The 12,513-nt window shown below is 38.8% G+C and overlaps 1 protein-coding gene across 4 annotated transcripts in view; it reads left to right on the top strand.

Annotated features, from left to right (window-relative positions):
• Positions 1-12,513, top strand: part of CRY1 (cryptochrome circadian regulator 1) — a 40,451-nt gene that overhangs the window by 12,367 nt on the left and 15,571 nt on the right. For all 4 annotated transcript variants that reach the window (XM_086611119.1, XM_086611122.1, XM_086611121.1 and 1 more), the window contains exon 2: positions 9,993-10,101. In XM_086611119.1, the coding sequence (XP_086467245.1) occupies positions 9,993-10,101 (109 nt within the window). The remainder of the gene's footprint in view (positions 1-9,992; positions 10,102-12,513) is intronic.

The raw sequence follows: 12,513 nt of genomic DNA, 5'->3' as shown, positions 1-12,513 counted from the left end.
AACTTTATTCTTTCAACAGTTGAAGTAATAATAATAATAATAAAAAAATCTGTGACTGGTGTTCAGGAGGTGAATTTTGGTAATTCATTCCTGTCTTCTGAAAGGAATGGGTAGACAGGGAGAATGAGGAATATAAAAAATACAGTTGTTCTAATAAAGGCTTAACTCTTCATAAAATAATTCTTCATCTAAACTACTATCACTTCTGCAGAGATGATTTAATATCATTTTTTAGTTATCAGAATGTTCCACTTAACTGTGCTACGTAACATTTCAAGACTAATTTAGTCACTTCAAATGAGGTACTTTCTGTTAGTCCTGTCCTTCAATATTGCAGTGAACTGCTGCAGTAGTGGCAGATGAAGACAAAGTTTATCTAGAGATTATTTGAATTTTTTATCTATTATGTCTTGAGCTATGTTTCAGTTTTGTTTACCACGCCTTGCATTACTGAGCTCCATGCCTCTTTTTTGTCAGCTCTAGTCTTTGAGATGGAAGGCCTCTGCAGTGTGAAATGAATCATTACCTCCATTAGTCTACTCATACACTAAAAAACTTTGGGACTAAGTGGAATTTTTCTGGACTCGTGTGGCTTAATAAACAAAGCTGTGTTTCTGTTATTTGGGACTTTTATTATTTTTTTAAAATGTTGATTCTTTCAACACAATATTATTCAAAAACCTGAACACATTTTCATAGACTCATAGAATGGTTTGGGTTGGAAGGTACCTTAAAGATCATCTAGTTCCAACCCCCTTACCATGGGCAGAGACACATTCTCCTAGATCGGGTTGCTCAAAGCCTCATCCAACCTGGCCTTGAACACCTCCAGGGATGGGGCATCCACAACTTCTCTGGGCAACCTGTTCCAGTGCCTCACCACCCTTGTAGTGAAGAATTTCTTCCTTAGATCTAATGTCAATCTACCCTCTTTCACAGTTTAAAGCCATTGCCCCTTTTTCTATCACTACATGCCCTTGTAAAAAGTCCCTCTCCAGCTTTCTTGTAGCCCCTTTAAGTACTGGAGGCTGCTAGAAGGTCTCCCTGGAGCCTTCTCATCTCCAGGCTGAACAATCCCAACTCTCAGCCTATCTTCATAGGAGAGGTGCTCCAGCCCTCAGATCATCTTCATACCCCTCCTCTGGACCCGCTCCAACAACATAAATGTTTTGTTCATGTTTATCTTGTATTGAGATACAAATTACTAATTTCATTTTTGAAAGACCAGTTCAGAAAATTTGGGCCTTCTTGGTTCATAAGAGTAGTGGTGGGAAGTTAGGATAATGCTGAATGTCTGACCACCATAAGGAAACCACCACAGAGATGAAATCCAATCAATTTTAATTAAGATTTTCAGGAATAGCTTTAGGTTGTGTTTTTTTTTCTGTTTTCCAAGCCTTCTACCAATTTCTGTGCTTGCTAGTAGATTTCAGCTCTATCCTTAATTCTCTTCTGGGAGTTTAATAGATTTTTTTTCAGTATGGGAAGCCAGAGAAGATAGTTATACTTTAAGGACTTGCAATATATACAGTGTAGTTGAGAAATATGTTCGTTTTACACAGTGTTTCATTTCTGGGAAACTTAAAACTGTGCAAAATCTTATTAGCAGTAATTATAATCTTGAAAGGTCACTTTAAGGAAAGTAAAAAGGTTTTATTAGAGTAAATGAAGTGCAGTATAAAATTTGTCCTTCAGAATCAGATTGCAAGATTGTATCTTGTTATAGTGCTCTTATCGCACTTGCTCTTTTACAATGAGCCCAAGCTGTTACTTTCTCGTGGACAGCTTAGGTTGCCGAAAATAACGTGGCTGAACTATTTTATTCAGTGGCAGGAAGAAAAAGCAGGACAGCTCTGGTTTAGTTACATCAGGCCTTATGAGCAGCACATTTAAATAAGAGAACTTTGGTGCATGAGAATAAGGAGTTTTAGATTTATTTAAATATGAGCATGTCTGTACTGTCAAGTAACTTAGTTTTGTAATTTGCTTCTAGGTCCTATTTCCCCAGCTGTCTCCACTGCAAATACATTTGTTTGCTCTTTGGTTTTCCTTTGTGGATCCAGTTAGTTTCTCTCTGGGAAAAGTAGGCATAAGGAATTAAAGTCAAATAATGAGGACTTTGATTTATCAGATTGGAATTAGAGGATTAGAGAAAAATAAACACAGGATCTATACATTAAAGAATGGAAGATGCTGGGAGAGAGATTCAAGAAGCTGTGAGCCTGTTAGTCTCATACCACCAGAAGGCTGACCTTTGTAACAAGCAAGTGATTTGAGCTGTTTGCTTGTTACATGGGAATAGTTTAGTTGAATAATAGGTGCCCTTTGAATGTGAAGTTAAGATCCACATCTTTACACATCTAAATACGGTTATTTGCGGTGACGTACGGTTGGCAAAGTAGGAGCCAAATACAGATTTCTATTTGGGAGACTATGAATGTCTTTGGAATGGGTCAAAAAATGTGTTTCCTTCCTTTGGGGAAGGCTAACCTTGAAAAGGTGGTTCAGTTGGAAAGAAATTAATGAGGAATGTTATGTAAGGAAATGCTAGCTTTGTTTCCAATGTAAGCTATGTTAGATTGAAATGATTTTGTTGTACTTAATAGAGCAGTAGTGCTTGCTGTAGTTAATATCTAGCCCCACTCCGTACATGAGATGGTCTTTACTACTTAGCTTCAAAGAAGATGCACTCAAAAGGACTCAGCTTGGAAAGATTAAATTTTGAACATTGCTTTCTCTCAATTATTGTTCAAAGCCCTTTCTTTCATGCTTTTTTGGAGCTGAATTTGTTTTTTAAGAACCTCTTTTACAGCAATTATGAATGTTTGAGCTGTACATGGGCTTGAGGATATCTTGCCTTCTGCTTCCATCACAGCTCTGCTTTGGCTTGAAAATTATATCAGCAGTAAATATTAGAGGAAAAAAGCCAAGTGACATGCTTCATGGTCTGTGTTTGGTTTTATTTTTGCACGTGGATCAGCCCTTTACTAAATTATGAAAGATGCTGAAGTCCTGAATTGCACTCTAAAGGAGCTGTTTCTTCTCCACTGACTGTAGAGCAGCCCTACAGGGAGATTAGGTAGTTCCTACAGCCACTTCACTTAGGTATCTAGAGTTGAATAATGTGAACTTTTTCCTGCTCTTGTGTATAAGCTTAAAGGAAAATACTTCTATGAAATTTATTGCTGTATACCTTTTTAGGATGTGGAAGTTGTATGCAGTAGTCACTAAAACAATGTAATACAATAAGGCATGCCTCTGTGACCTTGATTTGGTAATAAGAAAATACTACTATGGCTTGCTGCCAAAGGATGCTGTGGAGTGTACATAACACTTAAATCCTGTCTGAGCTTAATCTTCTTATAGTTTCATAAGAATATACTGCTCGCACTAAGACACATTGGTTGGCAATCAAATAGGAAAATTCACTGCTAAAGTATTAAATATTTGTATATAGCTATATCAAATTTGAGATACTTCTCAGTGTCTTTTACTCTGTTTCTGTATGAGATGAAATCTGCCTTATCATTCCGGTAGAAGCTCGTATGAGGAATATATTTACCTAAATGATACTGGACTTTTGTAATGACCTAACTGAACATATGGCAAAAATAGCAGATACATGTGAAATAAAGGTGCTCTCTCCCTCTTCCTATGAAGACAAATAAATGTTGCATAATGTATTAATACAATCACAGTCTAATGCTGTGGACTATACTCATTCAAATAAAAAAAACTTGTCGATGTTCCATGGTGTGTAATAATCTTTCTTTTTATTAAATCCAGCTCTACTAAACTCTGAAAAATGATGGAGGAATACCTGATAGCAACATTGAAAAAAAAAAAATTGAATGGGAAAATAAAACTAGCAGACATTAGGCTGCTTAAGATAATTCTGATAGACAAAGTCTGGGTGGTGATGAAATATCTGTAATGACATAGACTCTTGTTTGACAGTGCTTTTCTTTCACTGGAGACACTGTAACCATTGGCTTGGCATGAGGACTAGTGGATAGATAGAAGATAATTAAGAAGATTGGTTAAACAGAAGTTTGGATAGATTGCTGGAAGCTGACCAGTCATAGGTTAAAATAGTAATTAAACTAGGAATGAAACAAGATTTGACAGTTATTTTTCGTTCAGCTTTTTAAACTTCTTTCTCAGAATGAGGAAGCCTGACTGGATTCCTTTCTTTTGTGTGATACTGGCTGTGCAGCAACTGTCCTCATTTCATACTGGCAAGGATGGGTATAAGTGATTATGGCTTCTTGGTGTTTAGTACTCCTAAAAAAAAATCCCCAAACAAGACTTAGTGGTAGCCTTAGCCAGTGCATCTATAAGTATCCTTCTTGCAAGCCTCCTCCTAAATAAAAATGCTACCTTTTTAACAGACTGCTCCTGACTTCTTCCCTGGAATAATAAATGGTTTGGGTTGGAAGAGACTTTAAAGATTATCATCTACTTCCAACTCCCCTCCATGGGCAGAGACACCACTAGAAGATGTTGCTCAAAGCCTCATCCAACCTGGCCTTGAACACCTCCGGGCATGAGGCATCCACAACTTCTCTGGGCACCCTGTTCCAGTGCCTCACCACCCTCAGAGTGAAGAATTTTTTCCTTAGGTCTAGTCTAAATCTACTCCCTTTCGGTTTAAAACCATTGCCCCTTGTCCTATCGCTGTCTTCCTAGGAGATGTGCTCCAGCCCTCTCATCATCTTTGTGGTCCTCCTATGGACTCACTCCAGCAGGTCCATGTCCTCCTTATGTGGGACCCCAGAGCTGAATGCAGTATTCCAGGTGGGGTCTCACAAGAGCAGAGTAGAGGGGCAGAGTCATCTACCTGGATCTTCTGGCCATATTTCTTTAGATGCAGCCCAGGATACAGTTGGCAAGCGCACATTGCCGGCTCATGTTGAGCTTCTCATCCACCAACACCCCCAAGTTGTTCTCCTCAGGGCTGCTCTCAGTCCATTCTCCTCCTAGCCTGTATTTGTGCTTGGGATTGCTCCGACCCATGTGCAGGACCTTGCACTCAGCTTTGTTGAGGTTCACACGGACCCACTTCTCAAGCCTGTCAAGGTCCCTCTGGTTGGCGTCCCTTCCCTCCAGTGTGTTGACCACACCACACAGCTTGGTGTCATCTGCAAACTTGCTGAGGGTGCACTCGATCCCACTGTCCCTGTCACCGACAAAGATGTTAAACAGCGCCGGCCCCAGTACTGACCCCTGAGGAACACCACTCGTCACTGGCCTCCACTTGAACATCAAGCCATTGACGGGAACTTTTTGAGTGCGACCATCCAGCCAATTCCTTATCCACTCAGTGGTCCATCCATCAAATCCATGTCTCACCGATTTAGAGACAATGTTGTTGTGTGGGACAGCGTCAAATGCTTTGCATGAGTCCGGGTAGATGACGTCAGTAATCTTGAGAAACTCTTTAGTCATGTTGATAGTGCAGAGCCAGGAAAACTGCATGATGTAATGCTTAGTTTAGTTAATTTCGTTAATGGTTAACTATGTTAACAATTAGTTACTTAACTTTTGAATTTCTGACTTGATGATACAGGTTTATTTTGGTTACTTCATAGCTAAAATTATGGTCTGTAATATGTGAACCAGTTTGTCAGTCACTCAAGATGCAGGGGGGCAGAATGTTTAGTTATATTTCAAACCCCAAGCAGACTTTGCATGATTGGCAGTAGGGAAGATTGTGGAATTTCTTGAAGTAAACAGCGAAGATTTTATGTGTGTGTCTTTTAAAGAATGTGGTCTTTAGAAGCTTTGATGAAAATTCTGAATATCATAATTAGATGACCCTGAGCCAAATGTGTTTAATGCCCTCTAAGAATGTTGCTTGAAGACAAGTATGCTTTGCATTGACATCTTCACTGTGTCTCAATAAATATGTCTTTTCTGCCTCCCTCCATCACTTCAGTCATGCACATAACTCACACAGCTTGCTACTGTGAAATAATTGGTGAACTCTTCCTTCCTCTGGTTTGTCCAAGGGAAGTTAAAGGCTAGATGCAGAAACCTAGGCTGATGCTCTGGTCTGATTAAAAAAAAAAACAAAACAAAAAACAAAACAAAACAACAACAAAAAACCCAAACAAACAAAAAACAACAACCACCAACAAACTGTGCGTCCTTTTTGTGTCTTTCTAATGAAGTCATGTCATGTAGTTTTGGTTTACCTCTTTCAGAGAGAAGCTCAAATAATTTTGCCTTGTTTGTCTTAGAATGCTACTCTTAATTATGTTTAAATGTCTGCACTGAGCAAAACATCTGCATGTTCCTGTGCTGCAGCAACTGCCCTTGCATGGCATTAGAGTAATTCAGAACTATTTTCACTTGCAAACAAGTGCTACCAGTCAAAATCATGCCCTGGAAAACTAAGAACTCTTCTCTTCCAGATCCCATAATAATTCACTGTGACAGTGTGTTGAATGCTGAGAATTATTATTTTATTATTTTTCTATTAGTATGCTTAATGTGTGTGTGGGTGTGCATGTTGTGGATATGTTATTATTCCTCCCTGACATGCTTGTGTATGTTATAGATGAAACATTAATTTGCTAGGACAGAAGGTAAATGCAGTGCCATGCCAAAGTTGGAGAAAGTGCAGGAATGAAAGTTGTCCCAGGGAGTTGGTATAATTAAAACATTTCCTTTCACGTAGGCTTATTCACACAGGCATCTGTTAACACATTAGATGAATGCTACTGTGTTCTGAAAGGTAGAATTTTCCTTCCTTAAATTCAGACTAATTTGTATCTGGATATACCTAAAGCTAGATGTTAATTACTATGCATTTAACCATAGTAAAGATGCTGTGCTGCTTCTGCAAGTTTTAAAGGTACTCATGAGAAAGAGCAGAGGTGAAAACTTTGGTTATGAGAAGTAGTTGATTGAACTATTAAGTTTCTTGATAGGAGTTGTATCTAAAAGCAAAGATTTAAGAAGGTTCATTTTTAATTGAGCATGGCTCATTGCAGGGAGCATTGGACTAGATGACCTTTAAAGGTCCCTTCCAACCTAAACTGTTCTATGATTCTATAAATCTGTGTAAAGGCTTTTATGTTCGACAGATTTTATTAACACTTTTATGAGAAAATGCCTTTACATGTGGTGTGGCATAAATATAGTTGGTGAAAACAAAATAAATTATTAATTATTTGCAGCACATTTCGTTAAAACACATTTGGTCCAACTGGAAGATTCAAATATGCTTGATAAACTGCATGCATATTCTGAGTAACCACTTGTAAACTGATCTGTGTTCTGAAAGTCAAAAGCAGTATTATTTTGCATTGCTGTTACTAGAGATATCATAGGGTTGCCAGTGTATAATTTGATCTGTTTTTTTTTGAACAATGTGCTTACAGTGAGTCTTCCATGTTAAGCTGTGGTTTGACTGTTTTTTGTTTGTTCTGATTTTGTTCGGGTAGAGGGAGTGCGTGTGTGTGTCCTCTGGTCACTCTCCTGCTCCCTTCCTACATATATTCAACAATTTGAGTCTACACAATTGTTTTTGTTAAATACGTGGAAGAGTTTTATGGAGATTGAAATGCTGGAGTGTGTTGAGAGATAATAGAGGTGATTTGAGGAACCAACAAAATAGAGATTAAACAGTATTAAGGGCAAGTTTAGGGATCTTGGATGTGAATTGGAGACTGGGTCAGTGCATATAATCTTCCTGAATAGGATTTTGTGCCAAGTGCAGACTAGAAGTTGTAGGTTACGGTCAATCAGGTAGGAAGAAGAGACTGAGAAAATAGAGGGAACTGAGATGCAAATAGGAAAAAAAACTAACCATTTCCTGGAAGACAGATTTTTACTTTGAAAAGTTATGAGTGTTTTATGTCACCAATTTCTCTTCATATCCTTTCCCTTTATTCTATGATACAAAGTTAAGAAAACTAACAAAAAACCCAACCCCCCAAAAAACACACCAAAAAATCACAACAACAAAATCTCACTAGACAAAAAAACCAAACCAACCTTTCCTGGACTGTTCCAAAGGCATCTGGGACACTACTACAGTTTGTCTTCATAGTGATTTGTGAAGTATAAGGGAAGGTATATGCTCTTTGAAAGCAAGATTCAGGTGGATCAGATTAATGATAAGGTCTGTCATTCCAGGTTTAAAAAAAAAAAAAAAAAAAAAAAATGAAGCTGTACTTTTCAGAGTCCAACTGGAAGTGACTTTGACCTGGGAACATGGGGCCCAAGTTCTTTCTGATAGAAGTATCTGTGATTCTCATCTGATTCTTAAAATTACTCTGGTGTGGTTTCGAACTAAATGAGTATACAGAAGTTTCTTTTTAGGTACAGCGTACCTTATGTCACGGTCTCACTGCCCCAGAGTTTGTTTCAAAATTAATTTTAACAAAGTGAGAGAATCAGACATTTTTGGCTTGTTCCAGTCATTAAACATATAAACATAATTGCCAACCAAGAAGCAGCTACATTCTGGTACACTGGCTTCCTCCTGGACTTGCTTGCTTTCTGTTACCCTTTCAGATGGAGTGAGCCACGCATTTTTGGTGTTTAGTAGCAGCTAGGGGCTTTCCCTGCTAGCCTTCTAGATACTAATTTTTGCTTTTTTTTCCATATAAAGTTGGAGGCAATGCGTTTTAGGTCGGCATCATCTCTAGAAAATGTAACAAATGTTGGTAGGTTTACAACAGCCATGTATGCTACATCCCTCCTAGAATGTGCAGCATTTTTTGTTGTAACCAGTTATTTTTTTTAGGATTCATTCTTAAAAACCTAGGTGTTTTAGGAACTCCTGGTTTTAGCGAACCTGACTGCTCAGTGCCTTTGTCTTGGGCAGCGCTCTGGGCGCTGGCAGCAGTGCATCCTGCCCTTCCATGGCAGCTGGGCAGTCGTTCCCCGGGCAGGGGTGCAGTATCTCCAGGCGCCTATCCACTGCTCTCCCTGCCCTGGTCTCCAGTGGTTGCTCTTGTGGCCTTGCACCTGCACACAGTGTTGTTATAGCAGACTGTCTCAGGAATAATGGCCTGCAGCGTTGGGAATCTCCTCTTTTTATCCCGCTTTGGGTGTAGCTTCTGGTCTGTGGCAGGGGATGAGTAATATGTGTGCGCAGAGGTTAATGACCAGCAGGCTCTGACTCAGCGGCCGCCCTGATCGACACGCACTTTGTTGAGTGCCAGCAGCATTGAGAGTAAGAACTGCTGACAGGGTTTGAGCAGTTCCTGCTGAAAACTATATTGTTACTATGAGGAAAAATACCATGGGGAGCCACTTACTACTTACTGGAGAGAAGTCCAGGGGGAAGGGCGCTCATCTGGGGACCTCCAGCATCTCTCTTGCTGGCTGGCTGCAAGGGAGAGTTTCCATTTTTCCCTCTCCTTCCTTTTGTTTTTATTTCTTCCTACAAAAAAACTGTCACTATTGGAGTTATTTTTAGTTATTGAACCCGCTAGTAAATCTTTGCACGTGTGAACCTGTCGCAACATCCTTTGTGCAACTACCTGTTTCTCTTGAAGACTTGCAGGTTTGCAGCACCTCATTCCTCTCCCTGCCTTTTTTTTCCCCTGTTTGCTCATTAAATAACTCAGGTGATGTTATAACCAAGAAGCATGAAAGTGTGTGTTATGTAGAGGGCTATTTTTATAAATGAAGGTTAAAGGGCTATTTATGACCATGTAGTCCTCTGGTATGCTGTTTTTAGTAACAGTTCAGGCTGCTGTGTCGTAAGAAGGACTTGGATTAAGTTTAGCAGCAGTATGCCAACAGTTGATTGTCTGTGCGTTTTTTTTTTTCTGTGGTGTGCTTTTTTCTTTAGTGTGACAAGATACTTCTAGTTTTAATTAGGATGTGAACATGCATGCATCAGCCAAATAGACACCAAATACTGAAGGTCTGATAGTCTTTGTTGGATTGTTCCTCATATTTCTCTTTTTCTATTGTAAAATTTTCTGTTTTGCCTCAGAAAATAAACATTTTTTTACAATTCCTTGCAGATTCCTGCTTCAATGTCTTGAGGATCTTGATGCCAATCTACGGAAACTGAATTCACGTTTGTTTGTTATTCGTGGACAGCCAGCAGATGTTTTCCCGAGACTTTTTAAGGTGAATGCTGCCTTGCAGTTGTTGTTTCTATCCATAAATGACTGACAAACTAATTTCAACTAGGAATATTTCTTGTACTATATACTTCAGTGCAAGTGTTATCCATGCTAATACTGAACTATCCTTGCAGTTTCTCTTTAAAGTTATTTTTGTTAGATTTGAGGTTTTGCCCTCTAATATGCATATCACCAACTGAACTGAGTTGCTCTTAAACCTTACAGTTTTTGTTTTCGTTCTTTCCAGGAATGGAACTGATTTCTAATAGTTTAAGTGTAGGTACTGTATATTACTAAATTTTCCTTTCCAGGTTTCCTTTGAAATACTGAGGTATAATTCTGTGCACATGAATCTGGGTTCAAAGCCTGACCTGTAAAAGCAATCTTTTCTTTAGGCCAAATACTTGCTGTGATCGCTTTTTGGCTGCTAAAAGTGGTCTAATAAGCTTTTTGCTAGTAGTAGGCTTGGTAAAAGCATAGTGAACGTAAAAAACAATTTATAGTTAAAGAAGTTTAAGGGTTTTGTGGGAAAGGGTCTTATTATTGAGCAAGTTAAAGCTGTGAGGGATTGTTACTGATATTAATTTGTCTTTCATGGATAATAGTGTATTTAAGGTAACAATACTATAATAGGATAATTAAAAAAACCCTTTGCAGATTGATTTTATAAGTTTTTGTGAACTGACTGGATTGAGGTGTCGGAGATGAGCAAGACTAGGGAGGGGAAAATAAATATCTGTTTTTTCAAAGAGATTATCTGTTCAAGATTTTTATTCCTAAGTCTTCAATGCCAAGTGGAAAACTCGAACAAAACTCGCGTTTCCATCTTCATTCTTGTGCTTTAGTTGTGAAATGCTGATTTGATGATACTCTGACTGGTCTTTTCTTGATTTTCCCTCAGTGAAGAATTTCCTGCAGCAGTACTGTGGCATTAATTGCTGCTTGCAACCCCGCAGATATTCAAGCTTGTTATATCTGCCTGCCAAATTTGGTTTGATTGCATTTAAATAGGGGCAAAGATCTTGCTGTTGTGTGTGTTGCCTTCTGGACTTGAGTGACCTGTGACAAGTTTTCTTAAGTATTTTAATGGCTACTTTGAGAAGTCCTGTTTCAGATCTTGCTACTAGGCTGGTCTTTCTATGCCTAACAGCATTGGAGTAACACATTTTCAGAATATTGATTTTAGTGCTGAGAAGATAATGAAAATAACTTGTCATATAGATAGTGTACAGCTATGAAAAAAGAACATTCACATCTGTCTGTCTTCCAGTTCCTCAGATTACCAAAAAGTACCTTTATCATATATTTGTTCACTGAGGGGCTTTTCAGGACATCCTCTATCCTCGAACAAAAAAGAGGCATTGTTGAAGCTATTGATGACTTCTTCAACTTTTGGCTGAAGTCTACCTAGAACACGCATCTATCTCATATCATTAATCTCACAGCCTCTTTTGCCAGAGCAGTAGCTGTACATTAGGCACTTGCAGTGCAGTGAAGGGCATGTAACACACTGAACCAAGCTTTTCAGATCATCCTCATTAAATGTCTTGAAGGTGAGTGATGATCCTGACCCTGAAGAACACATGTAGGTGTTCTTGGCTGGTAGAAGATAACTTTAAGTAAATAATGGTAGGAGACAGTGGAACTTCTGTAGAGCTTTGTGTCAGGATCCCTATCACAGATGCCAGCATCTGTGGATTTCCTGGGGATGAATGTTTCACAGATGTTTCTTGGTAAGGCTTTCCTTTTCACAGGCTGAAGGACAATTCCTTCAAAGGCAGAGCACTGATCTCTCTTTAGCCTTGCAAAAGGCCTCAAGGACCTTTAGGCTCTTTCATTTGTGTGTGTCTATATATATGTAAGTATATATATATATAAAAATGACTGCTTTCCTCTTTCCAGTTGTTCAGAGCAGCTTTGCTTCTCTTAAGACACTGAATTCAGTGTCACATGTTTTCAGCAGTACTAGCTAACGGCAGTAGGCTGTCATCCCCTGAAGTAGTGTATAGAGACAGTATATTTTTACCAGTGGACTTTACAGGTCTTTGCAAAATTCTTTTTGTTTGTTTGTTGGGGTTTTTTTGTTTGTTTGAAGTTTCTTTAGGTAACTTAGGGATGGTTCCATCTGACTGCAGAGATGCGACTTCCACTAGTAGCAGGCACCAGCTTGGGGCCTGTTGGTTAACTTGAACCAGTCAAGTTTTGGTTGGTTCTTGCCTCATTAATACCTAACTAGCTCTTTGGGACTGGCTTGGTAAAGAAAATAGAATTGCAACAATCTCTTAATTCTTTAAATGCATCAGTGTTGCTAAAAGCATTCAGCAATATGTGCAAAGTGATTTGTGTCCATGCTTCTTCTAAGTGCCTAGCTCATGCTGATGTGATCTGGGTGTATTCACATCACGTAGCACTCGTC

The sequence above is a fragment of the Tauraco erythrolophus genome, chromosome 4 (genome assembly GCF_009769465.1).
Source record: "Tauraco erythrolophus isolate bTauEry1 chromosome 4, bTauEry1.pri, whole genome shotgun sequence".
Classification (NCBI taxonomy): Eukaryota; Metazoa; Chordata; class Aves; order Musophagiformes; family Musophagidae; genus Tauraco; species Tauraco erythrolophus.
This window is presented reverse-complemented; position numbering and strand designations above follow the sequence as displayed.